Genomic DNA, 23,888 nt, shown 5'->3' with positions numbered 1-23,888 from the left:
CTCTCCCATGGGATGCGGTCTTGCTAACAGACCACTTAGCATTTGTGGGAATTTGTTCCCTTCTGGGAATAGCTGTAAGGGGGAGGGGCACTGTTCCCAGCTGGCTCTGGAGGGCCTGTCCCCTTCCCCAGCAGATCCTAGGGCTAAGCCGCTGCAGCCTCAGGCTGGAGGTAAGGCCTGGCACTGCATCCTTGAGAAATGAAGGGATACCTGGAACATCTGCAGCCTGGTGCAGTGACAGCGCCTCACCAGGAACCCTGTCTGCTCTGGGGTTCTGAGAAGAGTGCTTGGCCTTGATAATGATCACATTTACCAGCACTTGAGAGGCTCCCACCTTGAGGGGACAACTGCCCCCCAAATGGCCTGCGCATCTGCCCAGGACCTACTTCAAGAGCTTGATTGTCTGGCCACGGAAGCAAGGCAGGCCCGTGTCCAACATGAGAGTGACCAGAGAGACAACTGCATCCATGTAGGGCCTGTGGAAAGACAGGGAGGGAAGGGGAAGGAGGCTGGCCTGAGCAGGGTGGCCTTGCCTGCACTCCTGCAGCCCAGCCACCACCCAACAGCTGCATGTGTCGGCCCACCTCCCTGCAGCTGCCAGGTGGGGGCTGCTCACACATCCTTGAATGGGCTGAGCATCCTGTCCCGGTCTGCCCACCTGAGGCCTCTGGCCATGGTTTCTGTGCCTGGCTGAGGAAGCACAGGCATGCAGGGCAAACATACCCTGACCCTCCTTTTCTCGTGGGGCAGGTGCACTGAGTGGGCGTGACACAGGCTCCAACAGACTCTGGGTTGGAGTCCAGGCTGCTGTGTGGCCTTGGCTCTGTGACACTCTGAAGCCAGGACAGTAAGTCTTCAGGGTGCAGCTGGGAGGTGGCAGATGCTCACACTTGGGTGAAGGGGTGAATGGCGTGCTCACAGTGAGGAGCCCAAGGTGTTGCCAGGCAAGGCCACACCCAGGAGACTACAAAATGTGGACACTGACACCCGGAGCACTGACACCCAGAGCAGAGACACTGGCACAGGTAGGCAGAGTGGTGATGGGAAGGCAAGGCCCAGGCTGCCTGGACCAGCAGGCATCCTCTTGAACCTGCCTTGCTCTCTCTGAAAGGCAGTCCTTCGATCCACAAAGGAGCCTGAGACGGCCCCATGGGACCTCTGAGGGATCTTGCAGGACAAGTGGCACCCAGGACTGGTGCCTGACCACCCTCCTCCCCACTGTCTCGGTACCCCCACTGGCCCCTCCCTGGGGCTCACCGCACGGCCAGGTAGCCACGGACACACATCTCCATGAACCATTTGAAGGGTGTGGCCTCCATCTTGCCCCCCATGATCATCACCATCTCATCGGTCAGCTTGATGTCTGGTTCCCAGCCAAGGTTGCCACCCGGTGAGCTTTCAAACATGAAGCCAAAGTCTGCAAAACCCCCAAAGCCATTCGTGACAAGATCAGATGACAGGGCAGAGATATGGGCGTGCTTCAGCCAGGGCTTGGAGCCACAGGCTCCCCACACCCCACAAGCTGGCCACAGGCCATGTTTTCTTGGAGATGGTAGGGGCAGTGGGGCAGGGGGGTGACAGCAGGCAGGAGAGAAAAGAGGTTATGGAGGTGGGGAGCCAGGCTGGAGCGGAGATGAGGCTGCCCCGGGGCTAGATGAGCTGTGCTCTCCCTGGTTCCAGTTTTCAACCCCAGAGTGCCCCATGCACTGTGGTACCGCTGCTACTCGCTCCCACAGCCTAGTGGCCAACAGCTCTGGTCTCAAAGCTGGACTTGAACCCTGACTGGCTGGGTGACCCGAGCATGCTTGGCTCCTCTGTGGGATGGGGATTGGTGTCCTGCCCTGGGCTCTAGGGGGTGAAGGGAGAGGAGGAGGGTGGCTCTGGGAGCTGGCTGACCGATGTGGATGATGTGGCCCTTCTTGTCCAGCATGATGTTGCCGTTGTGCCTGTCCTTGATCTGCAGCAGGAACAGCAGGAGGCTGTAGGCAGCCATGCTCCGGATAAAGTTGTAGCGAGCCTGTGTGGAGAGGGCCCAGGTGCTCACGGATGGCCCTAAGGCTGCACCTCCCAGGACCTTTGGGCATTTTCCTGCCTTGTTCCTGGGACCCCAGGGCCTACAGGTGTTCTCTGGGCTCTTGTTTCTAGCCTTGGAGGTAGAGCCCAAATCAGCAGGCCAGATCTTGGGAACAGGAGTGACAAGTGACTGCGTCCGGGGGTTTAGGGGTTTAGCCCCTTCCTCCCACACCCACGAATTTGCTTTCTTCTGGGGAGTCCATTTCAAGGTTCCTTTGAATCCCAAAGAAGGTTATGAGGTGCCCTTGTTTTACCCCCAAACGTACAAGGACTCAGAAAAGCAGGGAAAGTGGGAAGCAGGGTGCTGGCCCATAAGCAGTGCTGGGAATGGTGGGATGGAGAGCACAAGCAACCTCTGGTCTGGGGGCTGCCCCGCTGGTCACCTGCTGGAAGGCCAGGGTGGACTCGTCCCCATACTGGCGCGTGAAGTAATCATACATGCCGAAGTCCGTCTGGCGGCCCAGCTGGTCCCGAGAGGTACAGTCGGGGATGCACTCAATCACTCCGCACTGGAGAGGAAGGGCCAGGTGCTAAGGCCTGCAGGCAGGACCTGTCTTGGCCTAAGGCATCGGGAACACCCCCTGGGCTCCTGGGAACTTACCCCAGGGGCGGTGGCCACCACCCGGTATGGGAAGACAAAGAGGTCCAGGCCAACCAGCTGGAAGATATTCTTGAAAAGGTCAATAATCTGCAGGGCCAGCATATCCTGGAGACCAGGGAAACAAGGGGTGGTCAGCTGGCCGCCTCCTGTGCTCTAGTCCACATGACTGCTAGCAGCCCTGCCAGTGAAGAGGGAGAGAGGGAAGGAGAGAGGGAAGGAGAGAAAGGGAGGCCATGGCCAAGCAGGAGTCTGGAGCATCTGGCCTCACTGCATACCATGCTGGGCTGGGCTCTGACCACTGGGCACCGGGCCAGACTAAGGCCATGCTGTCTAGTGGGGGATGCAAGTCAGGAGTGCCTGTCCTCCAAGGCAGTTCCCTCTGGGCGGCCAGGGGATGGGCAGTGGGTGGGAGCTGCTGGAGAGACCCCTGGGTTTGGCAGAAAGCCCTGGTTTCCTCTGTGGCACCTCAACCCAATGTCGGAAACAAAGATGTGGTTCAGCATGTGAGGTGTGACCCCTAAATGCACCCAGAGCCTTGGGAAGAGGGCAGGCCTGGCCCCACTCACTACCTGTCGGCAGTCATCTCCCACTTTGAAGATGGCCGCCTGCCATGAGATCTTTTGGCCATCAGCCTCCTGTGTGCCACACTCGTCCTCAGAGTCTGAGCGGCACCGAAGACCTGTGTGTGGGCGGTGGAGAGGAAGCCAGTTAGCCTGGAGGCAGGGAGAGGCCCTTGGGGCCAGGGCAAGTCCTGCTCACCTGCCTGGAACCCTGGGAATCTTGGGGATTGTCTCTGCAAAGCCCCAAGGAGGCCAAATGAGGCCCAGCAGACAACTGGGGTCAGCAGATGGAGCCACGGGGCCAGGGATCTCTTCTGAAGAATGTTTAGGCTTAGATGGAACTGAAGATAGAGCCCCTTTTTCATTGGAAATGGGGACCCAGGTGTGCCTGGGATCAGCAGAGGGCACTATGAACTGGGGGGCAGAGGTGTGTGTCTGTCTGCATCCTGGGGTGCCTGGGAGGACCTGGGGGCCAGAGTGCAGGGAAGGCCATGGAAGGCATGTCCCCATACTGGCAGGGGACCACACCTCCTATTCTAAAATTCATGCCCACTCAAAACTGCAGAATGTGACCTTTTTTGGAAATAGTATCTTTGCACATGTAGTCAAGTTACTGAGGGTTAGGGTGGGCCCTTATCCAATGACTGGCGCCCTTATCAGAGCAGGGAAATCTGGACATGGGGACACAGGGAGAAAGCCTTGAGAAGACAGAGGCAGAGGTCGGAATGAGGAAGATGCCAAGCATCACCAAAACTTGCCAGCAACCACCAGAAGCTGGGAGAAATACACGGAACAGATTCTACCCATCTTCAGAAGGAGCACGGCCTGGCCGACACCCCAATGTGGCACTTCTGGCCTCCAGAACTGTGAGAGAATAAATTTCTGTTGGTGAAGCCACCCAGGCCGTGTAACCTGCACGGCACCCCCCAAAGCTCTGGGCTACTCAGCCTCAGGAAGGTGCCTCCTGGACTCAATGGCTGACCTGGGGCCGGTCTCCAGGTGTCTCTGTCACCGTATATAAGCTCTGTGCCATTCCTAAACAAGGGCTCAGACCCAGCGTGGATGGATGTCATCTTTCACAGGGAGCTGGTAATAAACTAAATATGCCCCCTAAAACTGGCATCATCCAGATAAAACACTTAGATCCCAAACCGTGTCAGAGTTTCTTCACTAACCTTCTTTTTCGAGTTCACTAACACCACATCGTTTCACCTTAAACTTAGCCAGATACGGGGCTTTTGCAGCACTGCAAAACAACAGAAGGAACATGGGTGCTGGAGCAAATGAGAACTTTGTGCAAGGGAACTGCCGAAAGACAGGCGGCCTCTCACCTCTGCATGGGTGTCCCGGACTTGTAGTCGATGTCCAATACGATGGCCTCGGGGTTGCTGGGCAGATAGCAGCCTGTGCAGGGACAGAGGGCGAAGTTACAGGGAGCCCCAAAATGACTCCCTGCCCCCAGATGGGGCTTCTAGGTCCTCATCTGAGGCACCGATATTTTATCCTGTGGCCATTACAGGTCCATCCTCCCTGATCTGTGGTCTTTTCCTGGACCCTTCCTGATATCTAACAAAGGAGCTGCCACCTCCCAGGAGACACTTCTCCAGGAGGACACACCAACACTCAGCTTTACAGACTTAGCACACTGCTCCTCGGGGCCCCACTGGCCGACCAGTGCCAGGTGGGGAGCTGCCTGCTCTTATAGGGCATGTGCAGGAGCTTTCTACCCTGCCTCCATTTACCTGGAACACCCTCAGTTCTTACACTCACCCACTGGCTGTAGCTCCCCTCTCTCAGCACACATGTCAAGTAGGGAGGACAAGAGAAAGCCTATTCCTGGTCAAGGAACTGGCAGTTCCTCTGGGGGGCTGGGGTGTGCTCCCTGAGACCCAGGAAGCGGGGAGAGATCCTGGCTAGGGAGTGGGCTTCTAGGAGAGGCCCTGACACAGGAAGTCCTGGGACTCCTGGGAAGCAAAGCGAGGCCTTGCTGTGGGGTCAGGTGGGCTTTGCCACCAGGGGAAGGAGGGGCAGAAGGAACATGCTGTTCCCTCAATGCCCTCACACCGTCCTTCCCTGGCCAGTTCTGGTCTCTCTCCCAGAAGCACAATCTACTGCTTTGCCCTGGAGTCTTGGCTGGCTCCCCAGTGCCTCCAGGACAAGACCCGGCAGCATGGGCTGCAAGGGTCTGGGAGCCTGCTGACCAGGGAAACTGCAGCCTGTGTGGACGTCGAGCTTCTTTGAGCTGAGCTACTGTTTACACTGGGCAGGGCAGGTGGCTCAACAAGGGTCAAGGAAAGGTCAGCCAGTGTGGGCACCCTCAGCCCAGTACACCTGTGACACTCCCACCCATGCCCACAGTCTGTGCAGCCTGTGTTGCTCCTATTCCACTGGAGTTCAGGAAATTTCTAGAATCATGGCTGCCAAGGACAGTGTCTGGGCTTTAAGAAAAACAGAAAGCAACAAGGAAGATAAAGAGTATCTGCTGAGAAGTAGCTCTCAGCTCACCAGGGGCAGATTATGGAGAGGGACACCAGTGCCCCAGGGCCCAGGCTCATGTGGGCTGGCCGCCTCCCTGATCCCGGTGCCTACCCACACTGCCCACCCACAGGAAGAGGCCCATCTCATCCTGCTCACCAGGCTGCACTTTTACTTCAGACAGAGCCGACAGGCATGCCTTCTTTCTCTCGTCGCCTTTAGGGTAGGGCCTGAGAAACAGGACAGAAATGCTTTGCTTTGTCTCTGCAGGAACTGGCCTCTGGGGCTTCTGGGGGACAGCCCAGAGCCCCTCCTGTCTGATTCTCCTTTCCTCTCCTTGTAGTTCTAGCTACTACTGAAGGCTCTGCTAGACCAGTTCTTCCCGGAACAGGGTGGAGTTTTCTGGCTGTCACTGCCCCTTGCCTGTGTGGGGTGTGTGTATGTTGCTGTCAGAGGCACACAGGGGACACAGTTGGCTCTTGGGTCTATGCTCAAGTGCTGGCTCTGTTGTTTACTTGCAGCATGACCTTGGGCAGGCCCCTTTGTCTTTCTGCATCCCTAGGATGAGGATGACAGGGTAAAGTGGAATCAGGTGCCTGACATGATGCCCAGGAAACACCACCTCCCACTCCTTTATTTTTGCGGGCTAGAAGCTGCTGCATCACCGCTCTACTTAGTACCAGGCCCAGAAAAGGGCCTCAGGGCACACAGCCTAGGTCACTTGGTGACCAAGGTGCCAGGGAACAGCCCACGGAATGAGGCACTTGAGAAAATAGGAAGCCAGTGCTCCCCCTGCCAGGGCCTCTCCCAGGCACTTGGCCAGTTGACTCCAGGGCCCCGTCCCACATAAACTGGCAGTGCCACAGATGCCCCAGGATGGCATGAGCCCTCACAAATGGATGGCCCAGGAGGCACATCAATAAAACAACATTGGGAGTTACAAATGAGTCTGGTTTTCCTAACACTCTTCAAAACTTGGAGAGAGCAGAGTGGCTTCAAGTTAGGGGACAGTATCTAGAATGAAAGATATGTTTTCTGAAATTTGCATGGCTGTGCATTTTGCTATACTTTCAAGAGACTTGAATTGCCGGGGCAGTGATTCCCAACCCTGGCTGTTCATTAGAACCAGTGCGGGCCCTCCATGCAATTCCCACAAACCAGGACTGATGCCACTTACTTGATGATAGCAGACACGTTGGTGATCTTGTTAAAGAAATCAAATTCCCGCTGGTAGAAGTCCTTGGCTGGGCCTGACAAGGAGCCTGTGATCTCCTCCACTAACTGCTCCAGGAGGTCGCCGATGTCAGCTGGCAGAGAAACCAAGAGGGTGAGCCTGCAGCCATGCCACAGAAGGCCCTCCAGGAAACCCCACACATCTGCCAGATGTAGTCTAGATGTCCAGGTGTCCCCCAGCAGCGAGGTCAGACATCCTGAGTGTGGTCTGCAGATGCCTGGAGGGTCCCTGGGACCCTTCAGCAGGCTCCCCCCAGTCAAAACCATATTGACAGGCTGTTTGCCCTCCTTGTTGTGTAGACACCTGCGAGGCTGTGCACAAGCCATTGGCCAAGGTGCTGGTGGTCAATGGATCTTCATGGCTCTGCTCCCACAGTATAAACAAAAGCCAGTGTCACTAAGAATGTCCCTGGTGAGGTGATGAGCATTGACTAATCTGACTGAACTCTACCCTGAGTGTATCTTTCTAACATTCTGTGTGTGATGAACTGGACAGTGTCCGGAGCCCCCTGCTGTATGTGAAGCACGCGGATGCTGTGGTCTCAAGGAACAGCATCTTGTGTTAGTGGGACTTTCGGGCTGAACTAATCTCTTTTTTCAGGGAACATCATTTTTTACTTGAAAGAGTGACTGACAGACAAAAATAGAGTTATTTGGACTTAGGTACATGGGAGATATTTTCTTAAAAATCAACAAGTCGAATCTGCCATTTAAGGAAAACTACAAAGTTTTGGAAAACTTACATCTGTGCCGGTGAGCTTGACAGCTCCCCACCACTTGACAATGCTTCTGTTTGGTAAGGCCAGTGGGGCACAGGCAAATGTGAGTTTGAATGCTGTGAAATCCTGTGGGGGGTGTAGTGAGTGCTGGGTAGACCAATGGGCTTCAAAGAAAGAGCACGAGAAACTCGCTGCCATGATTTCAAATCCACATCGCAATTCACCTTTAAGAAAACTATCACTTGTGTTTGGTGCAGTATCAGCAGAGACTACGAGACCACCTATAGTGACCAGAAAGACCACTAAAATGGTCCTCCTTTTTCTAGCCACGTGTCTGTACCAGGCTGAATTCCCCTCATTTACTTCAACCAAACAACAGGGTAAATGCAGAAGCAGAATGAGAGTCCTGTTGTCTTTTACTAAAAATGCTGTGGCATTATTACAGACATTAAAGAGATCTGTAAATCTGTAAAGCAACACCACTCTTCCTCTTTTTGAGTTTTAGAGTCGTTTTTCATAAAAATGTTATTTATGTTAATATGTGATGGGCTTGTATTATTTTTTAAATGTCTTGGTTTTCATGTCTAACATTGGTTAACACTGAGAACCAAAGCCCACATAAACCAAAGGTCTCCAGGGGCCTCACTAGTTTTTAAGGGTGTGACGATGTGAAGATGTGGACAACCTCTGAGGACTTCCTTGGGTGGTTGCCTCGCCCCCATATGGAGTCACTGGGTCAAGCGCAGGGTGAGGAGAGGCTCGGCCTGAGCAGGAGGCTCTCACATGTGCTTGGGAAGCTACAGGATGGTGCCAGGGCAGGGAGGACGTCTGGAGGGGAGGATAGCAAAGGCTTCACGAAGGAGGAGGAGCCTGCTCCCGCTGGGTGTTGAAAGGTGAGAATTCCCACCAAAGGATGGGAAGCAGAGGGAACCATGGGCTGGGACAGCACGGGCCTAGGAGGGTTAAAGTTCGGGGGTGAGGCCTGAGGGAAGATGACAAATACTCACGGTCCTTCTGGTGCCCTTCTTCATCCAGATAGATGTTAGTTTTCATGTTCCAGATAAACTGGTGTGCCAGAAGCTGGGATTTGGACGCTGCCCACAGAATATACTCCCGTACGTAGCCCATCTATAGGAGAACAAGGTCACCATCAGCTCAGGCCTGGGCGCCTCTCCACCACAAGACACTCTCACCCAGTGTAGGAGTAGACTCCTAGCACTTGCAGACCCAGCAAGAAGTAAGGCCCAGTGGTTTCCGGCTGTGTGAGCAAGCTTGTCTGGTTATGTGTGAGCCCAACCTACACAGGCCAAGTTCCAGCTGGCTAGCTGGCCGGTGGGGCAGATGCAGCCCCACGTGATGGTGTCTTCAATATAGGAAGGAGCCAGCTTTTGTTTCCCCTGTGACTTCCCCTAGATTCTAAGAACCATGACTCTCCAACCAATTTCTGCTGTTGTCAAGTACGAGGAATGAGTAGGTTGGGGACTAAAACTCAGTTATAAGCTGGTTGTTTGGAACAATGTTCCACAGTGATGGGCAGGTTCCAAAAAAATTCTAATACACAGATACTTCATGAGTTGACACACGATGGCCACTATCCTAAGGACCTTTCCTCTTTCTTCTTCTTAGTTGTATTCTACTACTCATAACTCCAAGTTTTAATTACCCTTTTTTTAAAATTAAAAAATTTGCTTGTTTACTTATTTTTGAGAGAGACAGACCACAGTAAGGGAGGGGCAGAGAGAGGGAGACACATAATCCAAAGTGGTCTCCAGGCTCTGAGTTGTCAGCACAGAGCCCATTGCGGGGCTCAGACTCACAAACCATGAGATCGTGACCTGAGCTGAAGTCAGACACTTAACCGACTAAGCCACCTAGGCATTCCTTAATTACCCTGTCTTAAGGTTTAAAAAGGTGCTGGCCTTTCTGGAAGACTCCTGGAGGAGTGGCTTCTCTCCTCCTCACAGTAGTCTGTGGCCTCCCATCTGGTAAAGTATTTTGGGGACAGATGTCCTCAACTTGGCTGGGTGGGCTTACCTAGTAGGTCAAACTTCAAATAACTCCTCGCTATGGGTTTCCCACTGCTAACCCAGTAAAAGGATCTAAAGATAAACTATGAGTATTCAACTTGTAGTCTGCTTAAATAAAAGTTTGTGGAGTTTCCGAATTGGTGGAGAGGCTGGGAGAGCCAGGCGCCTGAAGAGTGTGGAAACTCCACAGCCTTCCCACATCCCTTGCCCTATACTGCCCTCGCACCTGGCTGTTCATTGATTATGTCCTTTTATGATGCACCGGTAATCCAGTCAGTTTTGCTGGGACCACAGAAGGGGACTCAGTGCAGTAACAAACAGACTACAACAGGGAAGTGGAAACCGGCAGCCGTCTGAACAAGGAGGAAGTGTCATCAGTCAGAGGCCCACCGAGGCTTCTAGCTTTGGGAAAGGTTTTAGCATTTTATTCTTGTGTGTTCTTTCTTTTTTTCATTTTAAAAAATGTTTATTTATTTTGAGACAGAAAGAGAGTGTGAGTGGGGGAAAAGTGCAGAGAGAGAGGAGAAAGAGAAAATCCCAAGCAGGCTCTGCACTGTCAGCACAATATCAAAACCACCTGCTCAGAATTGGAGGGCTTTTGGCAGCTACCTAGCTAAAACAGGACTCAGTGTTTCAAGAGAAGTTGGCTGCAGTTCTAGAAGCACTTTGGTCTATGGACCAAGACAGAGCATCCTGCCAATCTGGGAGGAAGAAGCTAGCCCTGGGATACCCAGCCACAGTGCTCATAGCCACCACAGTGAGACACAGCACTTGCTGCTACTGCAAGGACTCAGCCAGGACACAGGGGAGTCTGGTGTCTTATGCAGTGGGGAACAGAATCAGCAGGAACAGGAAAGGGGAAGATGTTGCTGCTACACTTAGACTCAAGCACAGGTCAGGGGGCCGGTGCTGGGATGAAGCACGGGCAGTGTGGGTTCTGGGCTGTGGTCACCTCCGGAGGGGTTTCTGTGCCAGGCCCTGTGGTTAGGTATCTTATGTACAAGTGCTATACGTGATGGGTTGAACTGTGCCCCCCAATTCATGTGTTGAATTTGTATGCCTTAGTGCCTCAAAATATGATGGTGTCTGGAGATGGGCCTTTAAAGAGGTGATTAAGTTAAAATGAGATCATTAGGGTGACACTTAGTCCAGTGTGGTGTCCTTATAAGAGGAGATTAGGACACATACACACAGAGAGAAGACCATGTGAGGACAGAGGGAGAAGGCAGCCATCTGCAAACCAACCCTCAGGAGAAACCAACCTTACAGGCACCTTGATCTCCGACTCTGAGCCTCCAGAACAATGAGAAGTACATTTCCATTGTTTAACCCCCCACTCTGTGGTTCTCTGCTATAGCAGCCCAAGCACACTAATACCTCCATCATTTTGTTTGAGCCTCCCTGATTCCGACTGAAGAAACGAGGGAGCTAGATTCAGGGACTAAGGAAGTGGCTAGCAATACTTCTAGGGCCCACCCACCCTGCACAGCAGATGGGGCCTCAGGGTGAGACAGGGTGAGTGGGGCCTCCTGGCCATGAGCACCGGCCACAACCATGGTGGGGGTGTGTGTGAGAGGAGCTCAGAGACCAGGTCACAACTTGGCAGCCCTGCCTCCAAGGCCCCATCCCTGTTACTGAGGACCCCCTCCGGACTGCCCAGCACGGCTCTCAGAGGGAAGGACAGCACATGTTGGCACAGCCTTACCTTGTCATACCTGAGGGCCTGCACAATCTGGGGGATGTAGAATAGGATAGCATCCTGCAAAGGAGGAGGACAAGTGATAATGACTTCCAGGAAGAGAAGACAATTCCTTACCTCTAGGAAGGTGATAACAAACTCAACACAGATGGCTGTCCCAGGGCCCCACTCCAACCTGGACCAGCCCTGATGTCACTGAGCCCATGGGATACCATCTCACTGGAGATCACAGAGGACTGAGAACTGCGGAAAGTCCAGAGGGTGGCAAGGAAAATGGCCAACGACTTGAAACACATGATGGGTGAGAAAAGGCAAAAGGAACAAGGCTCCTGTGCCTGCGATGACAAGTGAAGTGCCCGCTCATGTATGTTCCCTGCTGGGGACCTGCTTGGGGACAAGGGCTGAGGTTCTAGCAGATCCCTGTGTTGGGGCCTCCACGAGTCAGCTACCAAATCTGTCACTGTGGCTGTCTCATGGGATCCCCCGACCTCCCAAAAGCCCACTGCTGGAACCAAACTCAAATTCAACTTCCTTCTGTAACTCAGACACCAAATTAAAATTAAAAAACAAGTAATACCAATAAACATATCTGAGTCAGAACTAAATCTGTCTTCTATGACTGCCTGGACAGAAACAGGGTGAAGACATGCTCTAAGATGGACTGATGTTTCATCAGGCCTGCATCAAGTGGAGATAAACTTGTCCTTACTGTCTCCACCTAAACACTGCCAGATAGTCCCACCGAGGCTGATTCAGGCAGGACGTGGGCTCACCGGAGGGAAGGACCGCAGGACTTTCACCCCGTACTGGGCCGTGAGAGGGTGCGGTGGGTACATGCTGGAGAAGTAGGAGAGGCCTGTGGGCGGGTCTGCGGGTGCCCAGCACAGCACATGGCTGAGCTCAGGGGCGTCGGCATCGATGGTGTGCCAGGTGACCAGAAACTAGGAAGGAAGCAGGGAAATGGTCTGGCACAGGGAGTTCCTGAGGGCCCTCTGGAAATACCTGGCCCCACCCCATATCTCAGGGATGGCCCCAGATGGTAATAATAAAGCACTTATAATAATGTGGGGAAATACTTCTCATATATTATGTAAAGTAGCATAATTTCAACTAGGGTAAAGTATGTTCGATATTATTCTGCTGTAAGCATAATAAATGCCTCATTTGAGAAGTGGAAAACACAGGAAATTAGAAACATCATTCTACCACTGAGGCTGCTAGGTTTTCCTAACACTTCTAGGTTCCAGGTGTTTCTGGAGGCAGTTCTGTTTTTGTGCAGTTTGAGCCCAGGCCCCAGCACGTGCTATACTACCTTGATAGCTTCGGGGATGTCACTAACGGCTCCTGGGTCCAACCGAACGAGACGGGTCACTTCATTGCCGATGGCTTCTGTGTTCTTAAACCTGGGGCACAAAAAGGGTGTGAAGGAGATGGCCTCTCCTGCCTCCATGTAACGGGGTGGAAGAGCCCTGAACTGGAGGGATGCAGATTAATGCCAAGTGACCCCTTAACACTCTACACTACTGACATATTGGTAACTCTGAACATGAGTGTTTACAATAAAGAGCACTATGATTGGCTATGACAAAATGCCAGAACTATCTAAAACAGGAATTATCCTATATTCCGCATTCAAAAGACATCCCCTTCTATAGTCCTTGCTTTCAGAATGCCCCCTTGCCCTGGCCCCCAAAGCAGCCTGTCCATGGCATGGCGAGGCCACAGGCCAGAAGGTACATCCATAGATGGGAGGGTGGATGCAAGTTTTTAGGGGTCATGACCCCAGGCTAACACAAGGTAGACTTTCCATGAACACTGTCAAGCTGTGGTCCTAATCCAGAGGACTGGATTAGAACCAGAAGAAGGAAGCAGTGAGTAGGCAAGTGTGGGCTCAAGGGAAAGAAATGTCCACTCCTGGATGTGGGATGGATGCACTCCCCCTGGTGGGATTTAATACAGGGGCCTGGGAGGCCCCTCTCAGCTACTGGTTTTGTCCTTGGCAGAGCTACCGGGGAGAGTGCACAGGACACTCGGTTGCAGGCCACCTCCTGTGAGTAGCCTGCTGAAGACCTCTGGGAACAAAGCCCAAAGGATCCCCAGGCCTGCTTCCCTGTAGTGACAGCCTCCATGTGCTTCCTTTCTTCCTTGAATAGGACTGCGGCCCTGAATGTGCTCTGATGTTTCCTGCTTGCGCTCTGGGATATTAGGACATCCCAGGCAGGAATCCATGCTGTGTAACCAACCACTGCACAGAGAGACTGGGTCAACATCCAGGGCAGAGGACCAAACCACTAAGATTGCTTCCCTAACCATCCTTGGCAGTGACCACGTCATGTTCCTTCCCACTCAGGTACCCTTGGACTGGACTCTGGCAAGGGCCTCATCAGGCAGGTAGGACTAGGACCCACCTGGCTGGCAGCTGCACGGCCAGGTAAGGAGAGATGCTCCAGGCAAGGTTAACATTGTCTTTCCACTGCTTCTCGCTCAGGCTGATATATTTGGATCTCCAGTTGGCCACGCTGTTCTCTCCGGCCTGGTCCAGCTCCAACTCCGGGGCCGACAGTGGGTTGTACCATGTGATGAGACGCTCAATCTCAGTGGCCTGGTGAGATGAGACATAGATATGCCATCTGCGTGCACCCATGTGCCACGCTGCTCCTGTTCTCAGTGCTGTGGGCATATGGCAGGTGTCACCTTACCAGCAGGGACAGCAGCAGCGTCCTGCGCTTCATGTAGTACTTGTGCAGCTGGGAGCCCCGGTTAGTCTTCTTGGACATGCCTGTGGAGAAACAGAAGGCACAAGTGTGTTCTTCAGAGTTCACTGACCTACCCTTCATTTCTAGAACCTAGAAGAAGCTGTCTTTCAGCATTCTGCCCACTGTCTGAGCTGCCAGGATATGACTCAGACCCAAGGGACCTATCAGCAAACCTTTAACCGACCTGACTTCTTTGAGATGGTGGACATGCCACTGGACAGGGGGTAGGTGTTGATCCAGCCTTGAGTGGCCTGTTGCCGAGAGCCAACTGCTATGTCCAGATTGCTCCGGGTGTCTTGGTTATCTGTGGGCAAACACATTACTGCTTCCAGAATGAGGTGTCTAAACTTTCACCAAGGGCAGGAAGGGAGAGACACGGTGTTGAAGAAACGATTTGCAGAAAAAAAACAACAGCCAAGATTTTTGTTTTTTTTAATATAAGCTCTACACCCAATGTGGGGCTTTAAGTCATGACCCCAAGATCAAAAGTTGCATGCTCCACTGACCGAGTTAGCCAGGTACTCCTAGGAAGTTTTTAACCATTCAACATGTAAGGCCTACTAAAATGTATTACGTTCCTCCTAGGATTCAAAATGGAATAAAACAAATGTGAGTGGTGATACTGATAAATTACAAACAGCTCTCTCATCTCTGGCATCATGTTGCTTTTTAATATGGTGGCAACTCGGGACCCTTGCAGGCAGGCAAGAAGAGATGCTGGCCCTGCTCTATGTGGAGCCAGGAAGTTGACTCCAGAAATCACTGCCTGCTTTTCCCTTTCCTTTTTTCTTTCCCTTTCCCATTTATTGATAGAGAGCGAGCAAGTTGGGGAGAGGGGCAGAGGAAGAGAGAGAATCTTAGGCAAGCTCCGTGCTCAGTGTGGAGACTGATGTAGGGCTTAATCCCATGACCCTGGGATCATGACCTGAGCCAAAATCAAGTCAGACGCTCAACTGACTGAGCCCCCCAGTGCCCCATCCCTTCCTCTTCCTATAGTCAGGTTGTCAGCTGTGGGTCTGTCTGCAGAAACTGTACTCCTCATCCCTAATTTGTGCTGTGTAATCAGCTATGTGCTCAGAGAAACAAGAACATGTTTCTTTGTGGAGGTTTGTGGCTTGCTTACACCTTACCTTTTCTTTAACCTTATCCACCCTAGCTTGCTCCTATTCATCTTTGAAGCTCAGCTGTCACCTCTTCCAGAAAACTGTCCCTACCTCCCCAACTCTGGTGGGCCAAGTGCCTGTCCTTGAGGGGTATTCCCATGATCCCCTCATGCTGACATCACCTGTAGATTTGACTATCTTCTACCAGATGAGAGCAGATGGTGCCTTATTCATCTTGGCATATGGGACTTATCCAAGTATGGGTCTGTCAGATATGCAGGGGGGTGGCTGGTGAACTGGGCTGGTGCTGGGAGAAGTTACATGGAATGGCCTCTGCTCAGGGCCTTCTACACTCATTCATGCTTGTCAGCTAGGGCTGGAGGACAAGTGGTGGCCAGGCAGGCTTTGGGCCTCTGGTGACCATGCAGCATGGCTAAGGCCTGGGCTCAGTGAGACCCTCACTATTCTAACCAGACTCCTTCAGGGCTGCCCACTGCGCCCCACTGTCCTGCCTGCACCTATGTGTCCCCACCACCCACGAGCAGCTGTGCTGAGAACAATGCTCACCTGGGGGAACAAGCTGGCTGGCAGTCAGGTACTTCTTATCAGAGAACATGGCTGTCCAAAATTTAATCATAATGCTTATGTCTTCACGTAGCCTCTTTTCTCCTTGAGTGGGGAACTTTGGGGGGCAACTTCAAACAACCACAAGAGGACAAGAGTTGAGTGCCTGGAGTCTGGGACTAGAAGCCACATGTATTATAAAGCGTGTGAGAGGTGACACAAGTGGTCTCTTAATGACCAAAGGTGAGCCCGGAGCTGGTCATCAGCAACAATTATCTCATTAATTCGCAAGGAAAAGCATGATGATTTTCTGAGCTTTCATGGTTGCCTCCACCACTATCCCCAGCACTGTCGACAGCCCTTGGCTGCATGGTGTGCTTGTGGTGGGTCCTGCAACTGCAGCTGTCTCCATACAACACAACCTACACACTCGCAGAGCCCCGGGCAGCGGGTAATTGCAATTCTTTGAGCAATAACCACTCCTAGGAACTGGAAAGTTAAATGAATGCACAGTTGAGCTGGGGGAAAACATGTGTGCATCTTGTAGAGAGGCTAGCTCTAACTAAGTGCACACATGGAAACATGGCACAGGGCTGAAGATGTTCAAATCCTGGACCACCAGAGCCGCAGAACAAGGAGGGCAGTGCATAAATCAGGCAAAACCATTTCTGCCGTGACTTCCTGGGATCTGGGACAACTGGGGGCACTGGGTGCAGTGGGCTGTCACTGCACATGGTGCACAGCACAGCGGGGGGAAGTACCTGAAGTAGTCAAAGGCGGTTGAATAGATCTTCTCACGAAGCACGTTGCGAATGGTCGCGTTTGGGACCACATCGGCGTGCAGAAGGGCCAGCCCCAGAGTCAGCAGTCTACAAGAGAACACTGGGGGCTGAGTCAGAGTGTGGAGGGCCCAGGAACGTCCCAGGGTCCCTAGCTCCTGTGCAAACCACTTGGCCCTTGGGCATATCTCTGGATGACAGAGCTCTCAGGTGCCAGGACTGTGGCACCAGCCAAGTTACTGCCATTCAGGTTTATTGTACCAGATATGTCTCAGGAAAGGTTTTTTAAAACCATCACTTTAATTGGGGGCAAATGAACAAGTTGTGTGTTCATCTACCTTGGCCAGAAGCTCGTCTATCTCCAAACTATATGCAAACTACTTCCTGAGTGCAGTCACCAATAAGGCTACAAAGGTTAGAATATTTAATTCAAGCTAAAAGAAAAATAAATTTACCAAGCACCTGGTTTCTGCCAGGTCAGGGCTACTCAATGGGCATCTACAGATGGTGTTGGTCTGTGATGAGTTAGTACAGAAACTGAGGGGATTACCCGCTCATTTCTATAGCAATTTCACATTGTTATGACAGTCCAGTGTGAATCCTTTTCTAGTAATTCATTCTCATGCATTTTATAAAGGTACAGGTCTATGATGGGCAGGAAATGAAGGGAACAGAGTACTAGCCCTTCCCTGCAGTAGTCTGAGAAGCATGGTCCCAGAGGGTGCCCAGTGGGCTGCAGGAACATGGGTCTGGAGCTCAGGGGAGGGGTGGAAAGAACTGGTGTTGGCAGTGGGCAGCAGGAAGGGGTACAGGCAGGAAGAGTGGCATACTTTGAAAGGGGGCCCCTCACCCTTCCTCCAACTGACCACCCAGGCACCCGAAGGCCCTCCCCACACCAGACTGACCCTGCCTGCTGTGTCCATAGCACCTGGCCTGAGCCTGCCCACTAGGCCACGGACCCCCTAAAGGGGGTATCCCCTGGTGGGGTTGATATTTTGCATGTCTTAGCAAAAATCGACTTGCTGTAGTCAGCATGATCAGAAGTTTTCCATGAACATTTCAGAGGAGTAAAGTGACTGCCCTAAGTCACTGCCAGCCTCCCAGTCTGAGCTTGTCATACCTGGGTTCTGCTACATCACCTGTTTTTTAATCACCACTATGTTACCAAAATCCTTTTGCTGCTATCCACCCCCAAACAATTTAGAAAGGCTGCCCAACATTTGGTTGCCCAAGGTCCATGAGTGAACCACCTTCTTGAACACTCCCCTGCTGAGGACAGCATGCTGGCTGACTTCCTCAGCCCTGGAAGGGCATGGAAGGCAAAGTCATTCCATTCAGGTCCCCTTCCCAGGAGCCCTGCATGTACTAGGGGCTTGGTCAGTTTCTGGCAAAAAAAAAAAAAAAAAAGACCAAGCATGGGAACCTCCTGTGGACTACAGCACCAACAACTCTGGTAGAAATTTCACCCACAACGTCCCTGCCACCATCATAGGAGGAGGAGAGGCTCTCACTTGAAGCGAGGCCCGATGGCTGCCACGTGACGGTTCATGCTCCCCTTGGCCCCACCGATGTTCAGGGACATGGAGCGCTGCAGCAGGCTGGAGAAGATCTCCACTTGGTCGGAGCTGCAGTACTTGGCGATCTCGAACCGCTGCACCAGGAACTGAGTGGGAAAGAGAACATATCGCTGCTGGGGCCTGGCCTGCTCACCTACAGAGCCAGCAGAGCCAACTGATGTGGGGCTCTGGGCCAACAGAATGGTGGGTATGGGTCTTCGGGCAAGTGCAATGAGTCCAGCAGAGGCCTGGGCAGAAGGCAGGAACAGCCATCCCTCCTCCCCAGGTAAGGCGTCTTAAACCTGGAGTCCCATGCTTATTGGGCCACTGGCCCCAAGGGGAGCCCCTGACCTCCTGCTAGGGTGGGAGGAGCCTGGGGAAGCACTTACGTCAATCCAAATGTAGTGGGGGGTCACTTCGGGGGCACACGGTTTGGGTTGACTGGCTTCCGATGCTGCCAGGGGGTCTGCTTCCTTTATCTCCGCAGAAAACAGGCCGAACTTCTGCTCCACTGTCATCTGCCAGGCTCCTGCCATCTCCCGCATAAACTGCAAGCATACAATGACCATTAGTGCCTCTGTGAAGCATAGAAAAGTACTTACTGTTGTTTAATTTTAAAAGGACTATGTGCTTAATGAACAAAATAGAAAACCAAAGAAAGTATGAAATAAAAAATAAAGATCACCTATGATCCAACTTCCCAGCCGTTTTCTACTAAAAAGCCCATTCTCGAAATATCAGTAGGCCAGGTGCTGTAGTCCTGCTTTGTGGTGTCAGCACACCTGGGATGTGCCTAATGCCACGTGGACTCTCAACAGGCTCCGCCTGGCTGAATCTTCCTAATAATCCTGAAACCATCTATGGTTCCAGAGGTGAGCAGGGCCTCCAAACTAGCAAAGGCAGGACTGGATTTTGCTTCTGGAGCCCAGTTCCTTTTCTTCATCCCACGCAAACCCTGCACATCAGCTTCATGCCACTAATCAGGCCCAGGGAATAACTGCGGGAGCCAAACTGAGTCTGCAACTGCCACCGGGTGGTTCTACAGGGGAGCAGCCTCCCCTTTTGGCCTGACAACACCAGGCAGCAACATGGAGGGCATCCAGACCCGCTGCAGAGAGGCGGCAACTGAGGCTTGGTGCCCAGGGTAAACGCCCTGGCTCCTGCCCAGTATCCATCCCTGCCTTTATTACGGTTTTATTTAGGGAGGCCAAGTAGCTGGTCACCAGTACCCCCACCCAGGCTTCTGCTGGTTAGGGTGGTCAATGGTTCTCATTAGCAATAATCTAGTGCTGGCTGACATCAACAGACATCGACTGAGTCAAGGTCAGGGCAGCCAGCATCCTCTACCCTCCTTCTTGCTTAGAGGCATGCTAAGGGTGGCAGAGTTGCAAATGTGAGCCAAGCTATCAACAAGCTGCACGTGACACCAGGAGCATAGCCCCTGGTGGTCAAGGCATTGTGTCCAGTTTCTGTTTCCTGCAGCCAAATGTAAGTCTTATGTTAGAGGAAGAAACCGCAGGGCTAACAGGCCTGATGAGCCACGGTCAAGGCTGCACGCCCACTCATTTGTTGAACAAGCACATCCTGGTTGCTGCCTCTGGGCCTGGTTGCTTCCCCTCCAGGCTCTGGGAATGGAGCAGTGAATAAGACAAATATCCACCCAGTTTACAGCAGGCTACAGATAGCAAGAGAAGTAAGATACAGATATTAGACACTGATCAAAGCTAAGGGGGAAAACAGAGCCATGAAAGGGCTTGGAAGAATGAATGAATCGATGGTTGTGTGTTCTAGAACAGGGCAGGCAGGGGACAGCTAAGACAAACCCTGAAGGAGATGCAGGAGTGAGGAATGCAGCTGCCTGAAAAGAACACTGAAGGAGAGGGAAGAGCTCTCCCAACCTAAAGCAGGAGCACGCCTGGAGGGCAGGGGCAGTAGGGACCCCAGTGCGCCTATAGCAGGTCAAGCAAGGGGAGCAGAGGGGCCTTGCAGATTACAGAAACAAGTGTGCCTTCTACTCTGAGTGGGCATGGGCAGCACTGGCAGGTCTGGGGCATAGGGGGGACCTGATACGACCCATATTTTACTGACTTGCTCTGAGCGCATGTGGAGAAGGCAGAGAGGGCCTGGGTAGAAACAGGGAGGCCAGGGGCTGCCCTAAGTCCAGGGCAAATGAAGGATACTGGGACCAGGGGGCAGGAGTGGGATGCTGGGAAGTGGTCAGCTTCTGGATATACTTTCAAGGTAAAAAGGTAAATCTGACAGGATTTGCTGAGGGTCATTTGTGGTTAGTGCAAAAAGGGGAATCAGGGATGGCAGTAAGGACTTTGAGCAGAGGGAAGGACTATGTTGTCATTCACAGAGATTTGGAGGCAGATGGGTGGAGGTGAGGGGTTAGTTCATTCGTTTTGAGTCATGAATTTGAGCACCATACCAAGGGATCAGCATTCTTTCCAATCTTAGTGAGATAAGGGCCCCAGACTCTCACAAGGAAGGTCTTCATGCTGAGATGAGCCCAACAAGCTCATAGCTCTCTCTCTCCTGTGACTGCAGGAGACATCAGGATTCTATCAGTGATTGTCTCTAAAGTTGGAGTTATGAATGATTTTCATTTTCATTATGCTCATATCTTCCAACTTCTCTATAATGAACACACATTGCTTTCATAATAGAAAAAATTAAAAACCAGAAGCCAACAATACAAAAGACACTGAAACAAAAGTTAACTCTGTCCAAGATGTTGCTGGGCCTGGACAACAGGTCCTTACAGAGGTAGAGACAGGGATTGAGAGGAGATAGATGGACTTCAGTCCCAAGTGAACAGCAAGAATGATCTGGAGGATATAAAAACCATGCCTATCTGGATGGCTGAGGAATGGCAGATGAGAAAGCCACAAAGAACTGATTTACAGAGACTTCACCAGGAAGCAGCAAGCTCCAGCAGCTCGTGGGCCAGTGCTGGGTCTGGACACAAGTGAGTGGACAAGGCCTGCCAAAGGCCAAGATACCTGAAGCCAGCAGAGCTCCTGTTGACAGCAGAGGAAATAGATCAGAGTTTAAAAGATCCCAAATGAAACAGCAATTTGCTTGACATAAAAATCCTTTCATGACCCCTCTTCTCTCATTTTGATGGGGGAAGGGGGAAAGGGAGGTGAAATTGGGTAAAAGCAAGAAGAATCCATCCTTTTGGCCAAGACTAACCCCTAGGGGTCAGTGACCTTCATTTTAGTCACCTGACATAAGGAAGATCTATATTCTGGGAAAATAAACAGCAGTGCCCCTCAGTCTCCACTGCTTTTCTTTCCTTAAAAAAATTTTTTTTAACATTTATTTATTTTTGAGAAACAGAGTGAGACAAAGTGTGAGTGGGGGAGGGGCAGAAAGAGAAGGAGTAGCAGAATCTGAAGCAGGCTCCAGGTTCTGAGCAAATGGTCAGACACAGCCTGATGAGGGGCTTGAACCCACGAAATGTGAGATCACGACCTGAGCCGAAGTCGGACGCTCAACTGACTGAGCCACCCAGGTGCCCCTCCACTGCTTTTTTATATACAGAGTCCAGAACAAAACAAAAACATTTAAACACTACAGAAAAAAAAATCAACAGAAACAAACCCACAGATGACCTTGATACTAGAACAAACCAGATAAAAATTTTAAAATAAATATTACAAATATGACCAAATATTTATAGGTAAAGATGAAAAGACTAGGTGAAGACACAGAGAATCTCAGCAGAGAAATACAAACTATAAAAAAGAAACAAAAATTTTATGGGGCACTTGGGTGGCTTAGTTGATTGACTTTGGCTCAGGTCATGACCTCATGGCTTGTGAGTTTGAGCCTTGCATCAGGCTGCTTGCTGCTGTAAGTGTGGAGCCCGCTTCAGATCCTCTGTCGCCCTCTCTCTCTGCCCCTCCCCCTACTTATGCTCTCCCTCTTAAAGTAAGAGAAGAGCACTCCCAGACAAAAGCAGGAGCTTCTTTTAGTAAAAAAAAAAACCAAAAAACCAAAAAAACAACAAAAAAACCCCACACACATACAAAAATTCTAGACCTGAGAATTACAATATCTGAAATAAAATATATAGAAGATGGCTTAACAACAGGAAAAATAAGGCATTAGAAAATAGCACTAAACTGGAAAACAGACCAACTAAAATGAACCAAAATGAAATGAGAGAGAGATAAAAGTGAAAAGCACTGAAGAAAACATTAATGATCAAGGGACAATACGAAGTCACCAACATATGTGTGTGGAATTGAAATCCCAAAATGAGACAAGAGAATGGAGAAATATTTAAAGAAATACTAAAATTTTCCAAGTTTGATGAAAAAATCTAAATCTCTAAATTTAAGAAGCTCAATAAATCGCAAAGGGATAAATACACAGAAAACCACATACCAAAGGCAAACTATTAAAAATTGAAAATAAAAGGAAACATCCTAAAAGTAACCAAAAGGAAAAACAAAAAACAGGGAACAGAAAAAGAAAATACCCCTTTGACCACTTATCTCAATTCATCTTAAGAAACACAGAGAGGCACCTGGGTGGCTCAGTGGGTTAAGCGTCCAGCTTCAGCTCAGGTCATGATCTCAAGGATGATGGGGTTGAGCCCCGAGTCAGGCTCTGTGCTGACAGTTCAGAGCCTGCTTCGGATTCTATGTCTTCCTCTCTCTCTGTCCCTCCCCTGCTTGTGCGCGCGCGCTCTCTCTCTCTCTCTCTCTCTCTCAAAAATAAACAAACATTAAAAAAAAACAACAGAAAAAAAGCTGCCAAATTCCCTGTTAGGAAAATTAACGAGATCTGCAAAAAATACAACAGTTCTTAGGTATTTATCCAATCACCTGAAAGAGTGTGTATCACCTTGCCTGGGGGCTTCCTCCAGTAGCAACTTCAGAACTATGGACACCAGGAAGGCTGCCCCTACCAAAGGTAGCAGGCCAAGAGAAATGTCTTTGTGGACAAACACAAATGCTCCCAATTACATCCCATGTGTTCTACTCTCAGAGAAATGGCTCCCTCTACTGAGATTTTGAAAAACAACAACTTCTGGGCACCACTAGGATCCTTTCAACACACACACATATATATATGTATATAGTATATAGTGTAGTATATACTGTGTGTGTATGTATGCATACATACATGTATGTATGTATGTGTGTATATATGCATGTATATATATATATATACACACATATATATATGTATATATACACACACATATGGTCCCTGTGGTCTCCATGAAGCCTGGTGGTCAGGCATTAATATCACAATCTTACATACAAGGACACTGAGGCCTCAAAGGGTGAGGGGCTTGCCCAGGGTCTCCAAGCTTGTCAGCCAAGCAGCCAGGCCAAGCTCTCTCCATCTCTGATGAGCCCCACCCTCAGGAGCTGAACACAGCCAGTGTCCTACCGGCACTTCCACTCCGTTCTTGCCAGCCAGTAGCCACTCCCAGCAGGCCAGGGCAGTCTCCATGCCATGCTCGTTGAACATCCGGAGGGGACCCCAACACAGATGATGGAGGAGCTGTGGGTCACAATCTGCAACCAAACAAATGCTGTTCAGAAGAAGCTTTGAACAAAGGCTGAATCCTATGCTTGCCTCCCCACATCAACAAGACAGAGCACCAGGTGGGCCAGAGATTGTTTACTTCCAACCCTGGAAAACATCACAGAGATCTCTATTGGGGGAGCTCCAGCTCACTAAGGAAGATGAAGGTAAATACTCATTTCTAAATGAG

General features: G+C 51.1%; 1 protein-coding gene across 1 annotated transcript in view; it reads right to left on the bottom strand.

Annotated features, from left to right (window-relative positions):
• PI4KA (phosphatidylinositol 4-kinase alpha) overlaps nucleotides 1-23,888 on the bottom strand; it is a 111,459-nt gene that overhangs the window by 1,677 nt on the left and 85,894 nt on the right. The window contains exons 32-53 of the mRNA XM_047828065.1: nucleotides 23,561-23,688; nucleotides 18,535-18,693; nucleotides 18,101-18,252; nucleotides 16,572-16,679; nucleotides 15,814-15,941; nucleotides 14,328-14,447; nucleotides 14,087-14,166; nucleotides 13,796-13,989; nucleotides 12,700-12,790; nucleotides 12,161-12,328; nucleotides 11,394-11,447; nucleotides 8,669-8,789; nucleotides 6,887-7,016; nucleotides 5,869-5,939; nucleotides 4,566-4,638; nucleotides 4,410-4,480; nucleotides 3,244-3,353; nucleotides 2,675-2,779; nucleotides 2,457-2,582; nucleotides 1,897-2,017; nucleotides 1,258-1,417; nucleotides 387-476 (exon numbers count right to left, since the gene is read on the bottom strand). Coding sequence (XP_047684021.1) covers nucleotides 387-476; nucleotides 1,258-1,417; nucleotides 1,897-2,017; nucleotides 2,457-2,582; nucleotides 2,675-2,779; nucleotides 3,244-3,353; nucleotides 4,410-4,480; nucleotides 4,566-4,638; nucleotides 5,869-5,939; nucleotides 6,887-7,016; nucleotides 8,669-8,789; nucleotides 11,394-11,447; nucleotides 12,161-12,328; nucleotides 12,700-12,790; nucleotides 13,796-13,989; nucleotides 14,087-14,166; nucleotides 14,328-14,447; nucleotides 15,814-15,941; nucleotides 16,572-16,679; nucleotides 18,101-18,252; nucleotides 18,535-18,693; nucleotides 23,561-23,688 — 2,560 coding nt within the window. The remainder of the gene's footprint in view (nucleotides 1-386; nucleotides 477-1,257; nucleotides 1,418-1,896; nucleotides 2,018-2,456; nucleotides 2,583-2,674; nucleotides 2,780-3,243; nucleotides 3,354-4,409; nucleotides 4,481-4,565; nucleotides 4,639-5,868; nucleotides 5,940-6,886; nucleotides 7,017-8,668; nucleotides 8,790-11,393; nucleotides 11,448-12,160; nucleotides 12,329-12,699; nucleotides 12,791-13,795; nucleotides 13,990-14,086; nucleotides 14,167-14,327; nucleotides 14,448-15,813; nucleotides 15,942-16,571; nucleotides 16,680-18,100; nucleotides 18,253-18,534; nucleotides 18,694-23,560; nucleotides 23,689-23,888) is intronic.

Source organism: Prionailurus viverrinus, chromosome D3, assembly GCF_022837055.1.
Source record: "Prionailurus viverrinus isolate Anna chromosome D3, UM_Priviv_1.0, whole genome shotgun sequence".
NCBI lineage: Eukaryota > Metazoa > Chordata > Mammalia > Carnivora > Felidae > Prionailurus > Prionailurus viverrinus.
The sequence above is the reverse complement of the archived record's forward strand: the minus strand, read 5'-3'. Positions and strand labels throughout refer to the sequence as shown.